This window comes from Castanea sativa, chromosome 3, assembly GCF_040712315.1.
Source record: "Castanea sativa cultivar Marrone di Chiusa Pesio chromosome 3, ASM4071231v1".
Lineage (NCBI taxonomy): Eukaryota > Viridiplantae > Streptophyta > Magnoliopsida > Fagales > Fagaceae > Castanea > Castanea sativa.
The window spans coordinates 7,553,885-7,569,036 of NC_134015.1; the positions used below are offsets into that span (position 1 = coordinate 7,553,885).

General features: G+C 30.1%; 1 protein-coding gene across 1 annotated transcript; it reads left to right on the top strand.

The window, feature by feature from the left end:
* On the top strand, window positions 1-11,337 carry LOC142628429 (bidirectional sugar transporter SWEET16-like). Its single transcript, XM_075802533.1, has 6 exons — window positions 1-34; window positions 166-202; window positions 2,631-2,841; window positions 6,870-7,034; window positions 8,964-9,083; window positions 11,161-11,337. The coding sequence occupies exons 1-6, from the start codon at window positions 1-3 to the stop codon at window positions 11,335-11,337; spliced, it is 744 nt and encodes a 247-aa protein (XP_075658648.1).
* Window positions 11,338-15,152: the final 3,815 nt, after the last annotated feature.

The window sequence follows — 15,152 nt, forward strand, 5'->3', positions numbered from 1 at the left end:
ATGGCTTCCTTGAAATTCATCATTGGCATTATCGGTTAGTTTATTTTCACCCTCAAAAAATCTTTAAATTGTATTTTCTTAGATTCTTAGTCTATTGCCTTATTTTTAAATATCCTACTAATAAATAATAACGATGATTCTATTTTCGTGTTTTTTTATTTGCAGGAAATATAACTGCTGTACTAGTTTTTGCTTCTCCGATGTAAGGCAGATAATGATTTTATTTTATTATTTTAGTTTTTAACTCTTTAATAGAAAATAGGAATCGCTGAACTAAGTCTAAGGGATGACTACTTAGTATGCGTTTAGCATGACTTAATTTTGCTAACTTATTTTATTATTCAACTTATTTTTGCTACTATTCATGAGTCCTACTGTACTTTTTTGTACTATTCATAGGTCTTAATGTACTATTTCAGTTAACTTTTACTTTTATCTATAGTACTTTCAGCAAAAAGTTTCAGTTTCAGCAAAATAAGTGGATCCTAAACAAATCCTTATAATTGATTTTTTTATTTATTTTATAATTGGTTTAAATTTTGATAATAGAAGTGGGATATACAAATTTATAATATAAAGTGCTTTCGTACTGTTATGTTCTAAGACTTTAGGAACTAATGTATTAGAGCATCCACAGCAGATGTTGCAAAAAAAAAAAATGCCATTTTGCAACATCAAAACCCTACTTTATTATTTTACCACATCATTTTACAACATCACATTTATCAGATGTTGTAAAATTCAATTCTATACATTAAATTAATATTTTCTACACAATAAAATAATATATTATCTCTACCTATTATCATCAACGACAGCAACTACATTAACGCAGATCAACAACAGCAACAACATCGACAGCAACAACACCAACAATCCAACACCAACAAACCAACAACATCAATAGCAACAACACCAACAACACCAGCAGATTTCAAATCCAGAAACCTCAAAAAAAGAGGGAAAAAAAAAAAAAAAAAAACTCAAACAGACCCAAACTCAAACAATGATCTGAAGGTCGGTGGTGAAGGCTGTGGATGTCGGTGGCGAGTGCTAGAGCATGAGGCGGCGAGATCGGCGGCGAGCTGTGGAGAATGGGGCAGAGAGATCAGAGGCGAGGACTGACGAGATCGGCGGCGAGGACTGGAAAGTGAGGTGGCGAGATCGAGATCGGCAAGGAGGAGCTGACAGAGGCGAGATCGAGATTGAGATCGGCAAGGATTGAGACCGAGATTGGCAAGGAAGATTTTTGGGTTTGATTTAAGGTGCAAAGACAGAGAGATGTTTGAGGTTGAGGGAGGAGCTGATCTGATCTGAAGAGGGAGAGAGAGACTGGTTGGGAGAGAGAGAGAGAGAGTGAGAGTTAGATTGAGAGGATTAAAAAATAAATCAATTAAATAACTGAAAGGAGAGAGAGTTATCAATGGAAGAAGAGAGAGAAAAAGGTAATAAAATAATAATATTTCATTATGCCATTGTTGTCCATATCGTGGCATTTTTGTCACGGTACTGTAGCAATGTGGCATAATTTTTGTGATTTGCAACATCTGATAAAGCTTTGTTTTTGTTTTTGTGTTTGGTGTGCCAAATGTACCAAATATTTGGCATTTGGCACATTTGGCACATCTACTACGGATGCTTTTAGAACTTCAATTTGTATATATTGACAACCTATGATTAAAACATTTAGTCTAGATTTAAACTTGCTCAAAATTTGGTTTAAATTACGTTTGGAATTGAGTATTGCAAGAAATTACTATTCAATTTCTGCAAGGCTCGATTGATCGAAAATTAGATTCGATCAATCGAAAGTCACAGATCAGAAAAAATTAACAAACGTAAAAAGCCCATAACTTAATCGTTTGAAGCCCAAATCACGAGCCTTTTTTTTCCAGTATTTAAAGGACATTATAAGCTAACCCTAGAGAGAGTTTTTAGAGTTTTTTAGAGAGATTAGAGTGCATCTTGTGTCTCTTTTGTAGATCCAGGGTTTTGTATCTAAAAGCTCTCTAAAGTTGTTGTTTATGCTATGTATGTGAATCTCTTGTGAGATCTAGAAGTATCTGCCTTCACATATACTTAGGGTTATCAAGAATCAAGATTATATCAAGAACTTGATAATCATTCAGTTGCTGCATTAAGAGCTTAAAGATACACAAGCGGGAGTGCTTGTACTTGTTGTAAATTCAAGAAAGAAGTAGTCCGTGGACTCGGAGTTGTCACGTGGTCGTGGTAGTAAGTTTCCTATTCGAGGTAACAATAGGATGTTAGTGGTCTAAGTCGCTATTTATGTAAATTTCAATTATTTCATAGTAGATATGTTTTACCTTAAAGATAGCTAGATTAAATTCTCTCCAGGTTTTTTATTGGATTGGTTTTCCTGGATTATCATATCGTTGTGCTATTTATTTTCCGCACTTGTAAATGATATGATTTATATGTGTTAACCTAGATCTGCATAATTTACCTAAGTTAATCACTTGGCTAAATAACTAGGTTAATCTAGTTGTGTTTAAGAGTTCTAAAAACTGTTCACATATGTTACTACATACGTGTCTCATTAGCTTAGTGTGAAGCTTCGGTAGCATATAATTAAGTTAATTCTTTTGCTATTTTTTCCTTTATTATAGAAAGACATTTTGGTGGGTGGTGAAGAAGAAATCAACTGAGAATTACAATGGCATTCCTTATATAGCCACGCTATTGAATGCAAGTTTGTGGACCTTCTATGGGCATCTCAAGCCTGGTGGATTGCTTCTTGAGACAGTCAATGGCATTGGCGTCGTTTTACAGCTCATCTTTGTGACTCTTTTCGTCATCTATGCTCCCCAGGATATGAAGGTGATATTAATCTTTCTTTTTTTGTAACATATGTTCACATATTGTGGAGTTCCCATGCATGATCCATTATTTAAATGCTTAATTAATATTTTGTTAGAATTGAAGTTTGACTAAGAGTAAGAGAGACAAAGAGAAGGGAGTGAATGGCAAGTAGAAGTTCGAAGTAACAGTTCAGCTTGATGGCTTACATTCACAGCAAAAAGCTATTGAGTAGTTACATTTTTATTGTCTTGATCGAGTTGTGTTTTATAATGAACCCATTATGAGTATGTAGACAAACTAATCCTAGACTAACCATAAACTTAGCATGAGGTTACTTGTATTACAAGTATGTTCAGAATTAATTTATTAACACTACAAGTAGGTCATGGTACATTAAATTTAGACTAGTTATAACACCTCATGTGGTCTTGATATCACTAACATCCTCTATAACTCAAGGTGACCAGATGACGAATACTATTGGCCTGTTTGGATGTTTAAAAAGGGAGGGAGAGTAGAGTAAAGGGAGGGAGAGTAATTTAAATCCCTTGTTTGGAAGTTTTTTAAGGAAGGAGGGGGAGGGATTTGGAGGGGTTTGGGGAGATTTTAACTACCTCTAACCCCTCATTTTTAATTCCCCCAAATTAGAGAGATTTAGAGGGAGAGTAGAGTAAATAAATTATTGACTAAATGAATTCTCCAATTTACCATTTTTAAATTAACAAAATTACAAACTAATTAATCATAGACCAATGTTACAATTTATTTTCAAATATGGGTAAATTTGTCTATTTAATCATTTCCTCTCCTCTCCATCTCAATTTTAAAAACATCCAAACAAGGAGAAGAGCTAATTACTCCCTTTCCCCTTACTAATTTTAAAAATATCCAATCAAGGTAGAGGGTAATCATTTCACTCTACTCTCCTCCCCACTACTCTCCACTACTCTACTCTCCTCCCTCTCTAAACTTCCAAACAGGCCATATGGCTGGAGGATGGCTATATCGTTGGCCTATGGTAGAAGCCTGCCCCTGATTAATTAATACCGATACCATGTTAGGGCATAATTATGATAGCATATTAACGCTCTGTTTGTTTTAAAGTAACATTTTTAGGTGTTTGTTTGTATTAAAATAGTGGTTAAACTTATAAAGTATTTTCTATTGACCAAAAAATCATTTATAAAAAGTTATAACAGCTTTTTTTTCTTTAAAAATTTGATAAACATTTTTTCTTTACAAAAGCACATAGCAGCTTCCTTTCCCCTATCTTGTGACTAGGTGATCACCGGTCTAATGAGTTGAGTAATTGGTGCTAGTAGTCTAGTGGCTGGAGCTGCCGTTCTACCAATCGGCAACGTACTCCAACAACCAATGCCGATAGTTTGGTTATTGGAGCCACAATTCTAGCAGGCTGGTCAGACTTTTGGGTGGTGACTAGTATCAACAGTTTGGTGGTTGGATCCGTTGTACCGAAAACCAGCATTGGAGGTTTGGTGACTGGAGACACCCTTTCGGCAATGGCCCTATCACTAAAACCATCGTTAACCAGACTTTCAACCCTAACGCCTCTGGTGGTAAGTCACTGACTTTGGTGATTTGCTTAAAAAATTTTACATGTCATTCTAAACACTTAGAAAATATTTTATTGAAAATGTTTACATGTAAAATTTTTTACATTTAAAAACATCTTACTTCAAAACCAATTCAGCGTAAAATTTATTTGTGATAAAGAGTGAGCGAGGAAAAACGAAGAAGAAAGAAAGTGGAGGTGCCTTCAAATTTACGTAAATAGCTAAAAAGCACTTTACCAACTACAATTTTATCTTGAATTACGTATAAAAAATTTACAATGAATGCATATATCAATCATAGATCAATTATGTTGTTATTCTAGTTACATTAAAAGTAAGATTAGAAATACTTTACTCTCATTACAAATAGGTCATAGTATATCAAATTTAGGATAGTTATAACAAATTTAAACCTTAAGTCTTGATATCACTAGTAGACTTGTGATACAAAATTAAGCAAGTTGATTTGAGAATCTTTTTTTTTTTTTTTTGTTGAAGCTAAGTTGATTTGAGAATCTAATTATATGTAAGGAGAACTTTATTTTAAACCCTATAGTTTATGGGGTAGAAAAAAATTAAACCCTAAGTAACAAATTAAATCCTGAAATTTTAAATGATAACAAATTAAATCCTATATAGTTTTAAAAAGTAACAAATTAAACCTTAAGATTTGATATCACCAGTAGACTTGTGCTCAAAATTAAGTAAGTTGATTTGAAAATCTAACAAGTTTGTTATTTTGAAAACTATAAGTTTTGGTTTGTTATTATTTGAAATAATAAAGTGTAATTTACTATTTTTGAAATTATAGGGGTTTAACTTATTATACCACTAAATTACAAGGGCTACAATGAAATTTTCTCTTTAATCTAAAACCATACAATGAAAATACATCCAAGGTAATTAAAACGATACCTTCTTGTTTAAATCACTTCTTTTTTGGGATAGAATTGCTTTGATTACTTTATTTAAGGCTGAATTACCAAAAATCCGAATAAACCCAAAATTCTTCTTATATGGCATGCCCAGGTCGGGAAGGCCTAAGAGTGATGATAAGCCGGGTTTCACATCAAATAAATTTTTATTTATTAAGATAATTAAAACGATGACTTTTTGTTTAAATCACTTTCTTTTTCTTTTTTTGGGGGGGGAGGATAGAATTGCTTTCATTACTTTATCTAAGGCTGATTTACCAAAAATCCGAATAAACCCAAAATTCTTCTTATACAGCATGCCCAAGTCAGGAAGGCCTAAGAGTGATGATAAGCCGGATTTCACATCAAATAAATGTTTGTCTATTAAGATAATTAAAACGATGCCTTTCTGTTTAAATCACTTCTTTTTTGGGATAGAATTACTTTCATTACTTTATCTAAGATTGATTTACCAAAATTCCGAATAAATCCAAAATTCTTCTTATACGACATGCCCAAAACCAATATTTTTGTTGTAACTTTTTGCAAAATATTAATTAATCTGGTTAAAATCTTTTTTGACAATTTAAATGATATTAATATTATGTTGTGTCTTGTAATAATTATTAAGTAGATTTTTTTTTCCCTTTCTTTAGAACTCTTTTATAAACAATCTTAAAAGAATTTAGAATAATAGTTAAGTTACAATATTAATGTAAATCGTCCATGTAAATAATTAATAGATAGTTAATAAATTTTATACACACACACACACACACACACACACACACATTATATATATATAGATCGCCTAACAATAAAATCTTAGTCCAAAAATCTTATGGTCGGCTATGAATCTTCAATGAATTAACTAGGGTAGGTTACCTATATTCTTTTTCTCTACTCTATTCTATTCTATTTAAAACCATATTCTTTGTTATTGCTTTACTTGACATGCTATTTTTTTATATTTTACTTTTACTAATGTTATTTTTGGTCTTTCTTTATATTTTTTTTGTTCTCTCAACTCATGTCAACTCACTCTTTTTGATTAGTGCATTAATTAGTTACTCTCTTTGAACACAATCAAACCATCTTAAAGGACTCTCACTCATCTTTTTATAAATAGTGGCGACCCCTATTTGTATTACATTAACTTAAAAAAAAATTGTTATATAATTTGTGCATTGCTCAGGTAATGTATGTTAGTTTAATAGGTAGATGATGTTGCTTTTTAAATAAAGTAAAATGATTATTGCTATGAATTTTAGGCTTTTTTGTGGAACTTAAATAAGTTGGGCCATTCTGTTTCATGTTATCAAAGCTAGCCATTTGTTGTATCCATATGTTGAAAGGATGCATTATTCAGTTTTCCTATCAGTATTTATATTTTAGTAAATCTACTTTGATAACTTCTTTTGCATGCTATGAATGAACCCCATCCTAAATGGGTGGGTAGTCATCATAAAAATCAAATATATGCTATGAATATCCATTTTATACTCTTCTAATAATAATTATTGATATTGTTATTATTAATGTTAGCAAATGCTATCAGGTTAAGACAGCATATATGGTCGGCATATTCAATGTTGTTTTTCCTGGATCGGTAATTGCAATAACGCTTCTGTCAATCCATGAAAGAAACAAGCAGCTGACTATTATTGGAATTTTATGCGTGGGATTAGCCGTTGGCATGTACGCATCACCTTTGTTATCTATGGTGAGGTTTTTTTCACAAAGTAAACATGTAATTTTCCTAATTTGTAACCAATTTTACCCCAAAAAAATTATGTTAAAAATGTAAAAAATCTATATAGAGTAACATAGTCTGCAATGAAAAAAGTGCAGAAGCTAAACCCATACCAAACACATACCCGTTTATCTTATAACGATTTGAGTCAAAATTAAATAAACTGGAGTTAACTTAAACTAATTATTTAAAATATTATTTAACTATTTTAAAGCATGAGTAAGTACTTTTACATCAAATCGAGTAATGTTTTAAGAGAAAAAGAGTGGCATACTTATTTTTATTATAGACTTTTTTTATTTGTTTATAAAAAAAGAAATTAAAGAAAGGCATTGTAGGTATTTAAATTAATAATTGGGTTAGATTTGGATACCTAATAAGGTATAAATTACAAACCCACAACAAACTTATTTAAAAAAAAAAAAAAATCCTAACCCCTTGATGTTATGGTTAGGGATGGGCGGGTTAGAGAACCCATTAAACCTAATCCATTATCATCCTTAGTGTGACAGGTTGTGGTACATGGAATTGGAAGATTGTTAAGTTATGTTTGGTAATAGTTTTTGTTTTCTATTTTTAAAAACTTGTTTTTGAGAATATAAAGAAAAAACAATTTTCTTGTATTTTTGAAATCAAAAATATATTTGGTTAGTTGAAATTTTAAAAAAAAATTGAAGAAAAAAAAAATACTAAAATACTAAAATATGTTGTTATTAGGATTTGAATTCTAATGCTAACTTATTAAATGTGAAAAATTCATTAAATCAAATGTATGTTTTCTTTAACTTTTGAAAACTAGAAACTGAAAACATCCTTTACAAATTGAGTTTTTAGAATATTTTTTTTTTCTGTCCATTTTGAGTTGCCAAACAAGTTTTTTGGTTTCAAAAATAGAAAATTATTTTTGAAAACAGAAAATGATGGAGAAAAAACAGCTACCAAACATACCCTTATTTTTTTCACTATCGCAAATGCTATGTGCATTGTGCACACAATTTTATGCTAGATTTTTGAAAATCTATACTCAAATATGATTATAATTCTTTGATTTTTGGTGTTGTTAAGGTTTTTCGTCAATTTAGAGACCATATATGATGGGATATTAATTAGTGTTTATCTAAAGTACTTGTATTTACAAAATAAATTTTGTAAACGTTAAAGTTTCCTTCTTTTTTAATTTTGATTTTTTTTTATACAAGATAGAAATTCTATTTTAACGTAATCTAAGTATATACGTGTGTAAAGCTTTTTCTTAGAAACTTAAACCTCAGCCTTTGACTCTCACACCCCACAAGCATTTATACTTGTAGAGTAACCATCACACCAAGAGTGTACGATAGTAACTTTAAAGTTTAACTAAAAAGAAATAAGTTTTCTCGACCTTAAAATCGGTTCTATACTTAAAAGAGAAAATGGTGCTTAAGCTATAAACAGAAAATTTAAAGGAGAAAAAAAATCAACAATAAGTTTCAGTCCATTGTTTACTTATATTTTTTGTGTCTTTTACGTTATAGTGATAGGTAGCTTGATGCGTCTCAAATGAAAAAGAGATTATTTTAATTTAGATCTAATATAATATGGGTTGGTGTGTTTTTTAATTTAAAATAAGAGGGTTTGGCCGTTTGAGTTTAGAAAAAATTTATTTCTTTCCAAACTTTACCCTTTGCCATTTTAACGTTTCACTGACAACCTCTCAATTGTTATCACTTGACCTCTCTTGCAATCATGGTAGCACATAAAAACAAATTTTTATGGGAATATTTGGCTACTTGCAGTCATAAATATTTTATTTCTTAATTGACACTGATTAATCCTTTTTTTTTTTTTTTAACTCTTCTTCTTCTCCTTCTTCTTCTTCTTCATTTTTTTTTTTTATTTATTTTTAATAATGTCTAACAGAAAACAGTGATAAAGACTATGAGTGTGAAGTACATGCCGTTTTCCCTTTCATTCTTCCTATTTCTCAATGCTGGCATTTGGTGTGGTTATTCCATACTCACTAAAGACTGCTTTGTCGGAGTAACTTTTCTTGACCTAAATTGAGCAGATAATTAGCATATTCATGATTTTTTTTAATTCTTTCTTTTATCCTTTAATAATTGCGGTATGTTGAACTTAATTCTTTCTTATCTCTTTCAAGCTACCATGAACTTATGTTCATCGCTTTTAAAAGATCTAAATAAAAAAATTTAAGATAAATTCTAAACCCCTACTTGTAATTAATATACCTCGTACTTTAGTTTCTTCTTGATTAATAAGTTTATAAACTTATAATTGTAAATAAATTTAAAAAGCTCTAAATAAAAATATTCAAGATATATTCTAAACCCCTACTTGTAATTAATATCCCTCGTACTTTAATTTCTTCTTAATTAATAATGTTATAAACTTATAATTGTAAATAAATAAATAAAGACGGTAGCCACAATAGAAATAAACTCCAAACTAACACACACGGATGGGCTTGGAAATGTCGGTTGCAAAATACTTGTGTCACCTTAGTGCATGTACATAAATCCAAAGTGATCTTAAACGTCATGGAAATAAAAGCTCCAACAAATTGAAGTGTTAACTTAGAAGTTAGAAGTGAAGTACCTTATGGGGTGTAGGGGGCAAGAGTCGAGATTCAAGTTTTTAGGAGAGAGTTTCATACATATATACACTTAGATTAGGTTAGAGCAGAATTTCTACCTTATATAATAAAAAAATAAAAAAAGAAGAAGAAGTGAAGTACCTTTTTAGTAAGAGGTTTGAAGGGGTGCGTAATTAAATGAAAGCTCGACCCACAAGTTTTCCCGATTGCTTGACAATGTTCTATTTTCTAGCTACTTGTTGTCACGTATCCTCATTCCTCTCACCAATAATGGTATAGTGACTTAATTTAAAGAAAAAAAGTACACAAAAATTCACGTTAAGTTTGTCCCCAAAGCATGAAACTCTTACATAGAGCTAAAAACTTGTTAAAAGAACCAATGAGTTGTTCATATAATGACACATGTTCTTATTAACACTGTATTTTCTCTTTAATTTAAAAAAAAAAAAAAAAAGACCATATGAGAGTTTGTGTTACTTACGCTCAAAAACTCCAAGATTAAGTGTTATACAATTGACAATTTATACATGAATTAATACTATAGGAGGTTAAGTACCTTACACTTAAAACCTTAAAGAGTTTCCTAATTATAATTTCTCAGTGTAGAGTTGTTTAGACCCTTTAAAGCACAATTGGATTAACCTAGTTAACAAGCCAAGTTATTACTTAGTCCAAATTCCAGATCTAAGTTAACACAATCATATAATCATATCAATGTAAAGTGCAGAATATAAAAACACAAAGATATGATGACCCAGGAAAACCAAACCGGTAAAAAACCTGGGGAGGATTTAACCTAGCTATCCTCAAGGTAAACCTGAATCCACTATGAAAAAATCAAAGTTTGTACAATAGTGACTTAAACCACTAACATCCTATTACTACCCACCAGTAGAAACTTACTGACATGACCATGTGCAAGCTCCGAGACCACGGACTCCTTCTTTCTTGGATTCTCCAGCAAATACAAGCACCCTCGCTTGTGTATCTTTAAGATCTTATGGCAGCAACTGAACGATCATCAAGTTCTTGAAGTAATATCCTTCTTGATAATCCTAAACTTGTGTAAAGGCAAGTACCTCTCAGATCTCACAAGAGATTCACACAAACAGCAATATGAGCAACATAAAAAACGTGATTAGGGTTTGCCTTTTATACTTAGGGCAAAACATAAAACCCTACACGTCATATGGGGGCTGAGTTGGAAAATCTGCAGAAAAAAACAATCTGCACGACTTTCGATCGGTCGAGTCTAATTCTCAATCGATCGAGTCAGGCAGAAAGGCACAGTAACTTCTGCAGTTAACTCGATTTCAACTTTACATAAATCACATACTTTGAGCAAGTCTAAAACATAACTAGACACTTATTTTTATCATGATTTGCCAACAATATATATTAGAGTTCTAATACATTAGTTCCTAAATAATTAGAACCTATCACTCAGCATAAGGGAGGGTGGGAAAAAGAAGAAAAAAACAGTTCATCAAAAAGTTATTTCAGGTGCCAAATGCAGTAGGCTTTGCGTTGGGCTTAGTCCAGCTGATCATCTATGCAATCTACAAATACAAATCAAAGGTGTCAGATAAACCAGATGATGTGATGAAAGAAGAAGGCCCCACTCAACTTGTCAAAGTAGTTCTCGAGGTGCAAGTAAATGATGAGGAGGCCAAGCTATAAAATCAAAGCCTTAACAATGGCAACAACATGCAGAATCAGCATGTTTATAATAGGCAATATAGCATGCTAAAAAATCAATTCGACTGTTTCTTTTTTGGTACAATAAAATGGTCATTTTACCTGAAATGATGTGAATGGAGTATTGTGTTATACACCAAAAGATTGTTATCACACTTTACATCCACCTTTTCCCCAACATAGAATAATTTTACGACACTTTCCTCGTGATTGACGTTTATATATCTAACATATCTATTTGGATTTTAGAACCAAAATACTACAACAAAAAATGTTTATTACACCAAAAAATTATTACAATAACGTTGAAATAATTGCAACAGTTGATGTGAATTGTTACAATAAATTTTGAGGTAATTTTGTGCAATAAAAAATTTTATTGTAATAATCACTAGATATTTTAATGACAACTTTGATGCAATAATTTATATGTTGTTACAATAAACAATTTATTGCAACAATATATTCGTTGTAACAAATAATTGTTTTATATTTGTCATTGCAATAGTTTGTAAAATAATTGATATTAATTTATTGCAATGGTATATTGATTTCATATTTGTCACTGTAATAGATTGTAAAACAATTGATATCAAATGATTATAATGACATTTTTATTGAATAAAATATCACTTTGAAATTTTTGTTATAATAGATTGTAAAGATAGTTGTTATCAAGTTATTGTAACGATAACTTTATTTTAAGTTATTGCAAAAACTTTTCTCAATTTAGTACTAATAATTATAAATTATGGCAACTAATTATTTTAAATGCAATAATTTACAACTTTTAAATTATTATTGCAACAGTTTCTAACTTATAAATGCAATATTGTGTCTAATACTACTGTACTAATGTTGTTGTATTAACCTTTGGTATAGTGAGAGACAATCCATGTTAATATATCGATTGATCATGTCCACCTTTTCTTTTTCTAACTAAACCAAATGGTAAAAATTGTTAAAAGGGAGCAAATTAAAATGACAACCACATTCCCCAATCCCAATATTACATATAAGAGAGTATTTATAGAAAGAGTTTACCTAATTCTATTTTAGTCCAAGTGGGACAAGGTTACTTTTTGTGCTAGTACAGAGACATGGACTTTACGTGGGCTTTACAATAAGTTTAGGTTATTGAAAACGATTAGATGATTTACACCTACCTTCTTTCTAAAAACATAATAATAATTAAATAAATAAATCTACCGGAATTATTCCATATATCTATATTGTAAAATATAGATATCAAAGTTTTGGCATATTGTAAAATTTTGGCATTGCGCAGTGTTTGAGCCTAAAAATTAATTTTATTTCGGAGGTCAAATTATGATAGCAATAAATTACTTAAAAAATAAAAATGAATAAAAACCCTCTGAGAGAGAGAGAAGAATTTTAATTTTTCTAATAATATGGTAAGTTAATTATAACTCATAATATATTGTGTATAAAAAATTATCAACTTTGATACACAAATACAAACAAGATGAAAGATAATTAATCATACTTCTTAACTCTAATATAAAAAATTTGTCTAGTTTGCTATAGACATATATAAAAATAAATAGAATAAAGTTCATCTTATCATTTCTCCCAATAAAATAAATAAAAATAATCTCCCAATATACGAAATTTGGTGATAATATTTAATAGAATAAAGTTCATCTTATCATTTCTAAAGTGAAATTCTTAGCCATTTGAATGAAATTTAATTAGCTAATTCAACTCAGTTAATAGGAGAAGCTTCTCCTCTTATGCTGTCCTTTTTATTCGAATATGGATTGGATGGACCACACAAACTAATCCTTTTGGACCTCTCGTTTTTTTTTAACTAGTGGGGGAAAAAAAAAAACTTAAAATAGCTAATGAATTTGAATTATCTTGTTGCTGACTAATTAATAGGTGGAAACCATTACATCGTTAGGCGTTTGTGAAAATCAACATCATGTGATCTTTACTGGCGAAAGGATCCACCTAATACATATTAATTAAATGCTAAAAGGGTTTTGGTGCATGAACTATAAATATTCGAAAAAATTATGATAGGGTAGAGTACGTATTCCATCATAGTTAATGGACACACTTTTGATTTTTTGTTTTTGCCGATGACACACTTTTGTCTTGTGTGCATAATAATATAATTTTATTATAATTTAGACCACTAAATTATAAGTCCCTCATATATAATAAATAACTAAATAAAAATTATAAATTCAAATTTTAGTTTTACTAAAAAATAAAATTTTTGTCTTTGTTAATGGATGCAATTATATATTTACCATACAAATACAAGTAACTATATAAATATTGTAATTAAGTAAGTCAATAAAACTAGAATTTATCTGGTCATATATTTTATATATATTTATCTGAATAGTTTATATCTATAGATAGTTCACTTATTATACACAAAAAGGGTATGATCCCATCAACTTTGATAGGGAGCTATTTTCTCGTAGTTATTATTATACTGGAAAAGAGCATTTTGTCAACTTTGATAGGGCGCTATCTTCACATGATTTTTCTCTTATGTATTTTGTAGTAAATTATTGCACTGAAACCAAGTGGTAATGTGCGAGGAAAAGAGAAAACTGCTATTAATGCTTTACTGTCATATTCGTTAGTTGGGTAAGTTATCAACGAACTTTGGTATTTATCTCTTGCAATATATATATATATATATATATATATATATATATATATATATATATATATATATATATATATATATATATATATATATATATTTTTTTTTTTTTTTTTTTTTTGAAAAAACCATTTATCTCTTGCAATTAATTGCTCACTTTAGTGTAATCTCATTATTCGAGGGAAAAAAAAAAGTGAAATCTATGAGACCTGTTGGTTCTCAATTCTTATCAATATGGCTAACGATATAGTCTAATTTGTATTATTTTCATATTTTATTTCTAGGCACAAAGTTATATTCCTATTTGTTTATTTCCTCTTATTGACCTAAGTTTTTGGAGGTACGTTAGTACGTAGTCTCTTCCAATACGAGGAATTACAGACCAACCCTTGGTCCTTGCCTCTTGGTGAACCTTCTTGCACCATCTAGTCCTAACTAGCTAGCTCTGAGATGTGGCTCTTGATCCAATTTTTGTGATACAAGCTGCAAATGCTTTCATGGCTGAAAACTCCGATTCAACTAAGAGCCTTTTAGTTTAATTGACACTTTTTGATATTTTCAATGAAAAGTTCAAAATTTCAAATCCTTCACAACTATTTATAGAATTATCAAAAAAATAAATAAATAAAGGGAAAAAAGAATGAAGAAAAGAAACCCTCTATATACTACAACAATTCCACCAACATAGAAGTGAACACAATTCCACTTTCCCTGGAGATACGTGATTACAGCCAATCGACCACTTATAAGAAATATTGAAAATTAAATCCGAATATGACAGTTGAAGAGATTAATATATAAAAAATGCTAATTATATCATTGTTCTTTAAAATTCAATTTCATATATAATTTTCTTTTATCATATGATAGCTAGAATGATCCTCATCACCATGGATCTTTGAATCCATAATGGATTCGATTGTATCAAATCCAGAGTAAAAGATAAAAATAAAAATAAAACCCTCATCTAGAACCATTGACTAGTTAAATACGAGGATATATTTGGTTTAACTCTTGTGAGTTGTCAATGACTTGTAAAGGCGATTTTTGGTCTACTAGAGTGAATACTGAGTTGTCAATGACTCGTAAACTTCGTCACACAATATTCTGCTGAGATATTGTCAATCTAGATGTTCTATTGGTACCCGCA

Coding starts and splice junctions, on each gene's coding strand:
- LOC142628429 (XM_075802533.1), top strand. CDS start 1: ATGGCTTCCTTGAAATTCATCATTGGCATTATCG. Junction 7,035..8,963: donor CATCACCTTTGTTATCTATG/GTGAGGTTTTTT, acceptor AATGTCTAACAG/AAAACAGTGATAAAGACTAT. Junction 9,084..11,160: donor CTAAAGACTGCTTTGTCGGA/GTAACTTTTCTT, acceptor AAGTTATTTCAG/GTGCCAAATGCAGTAGGCTT.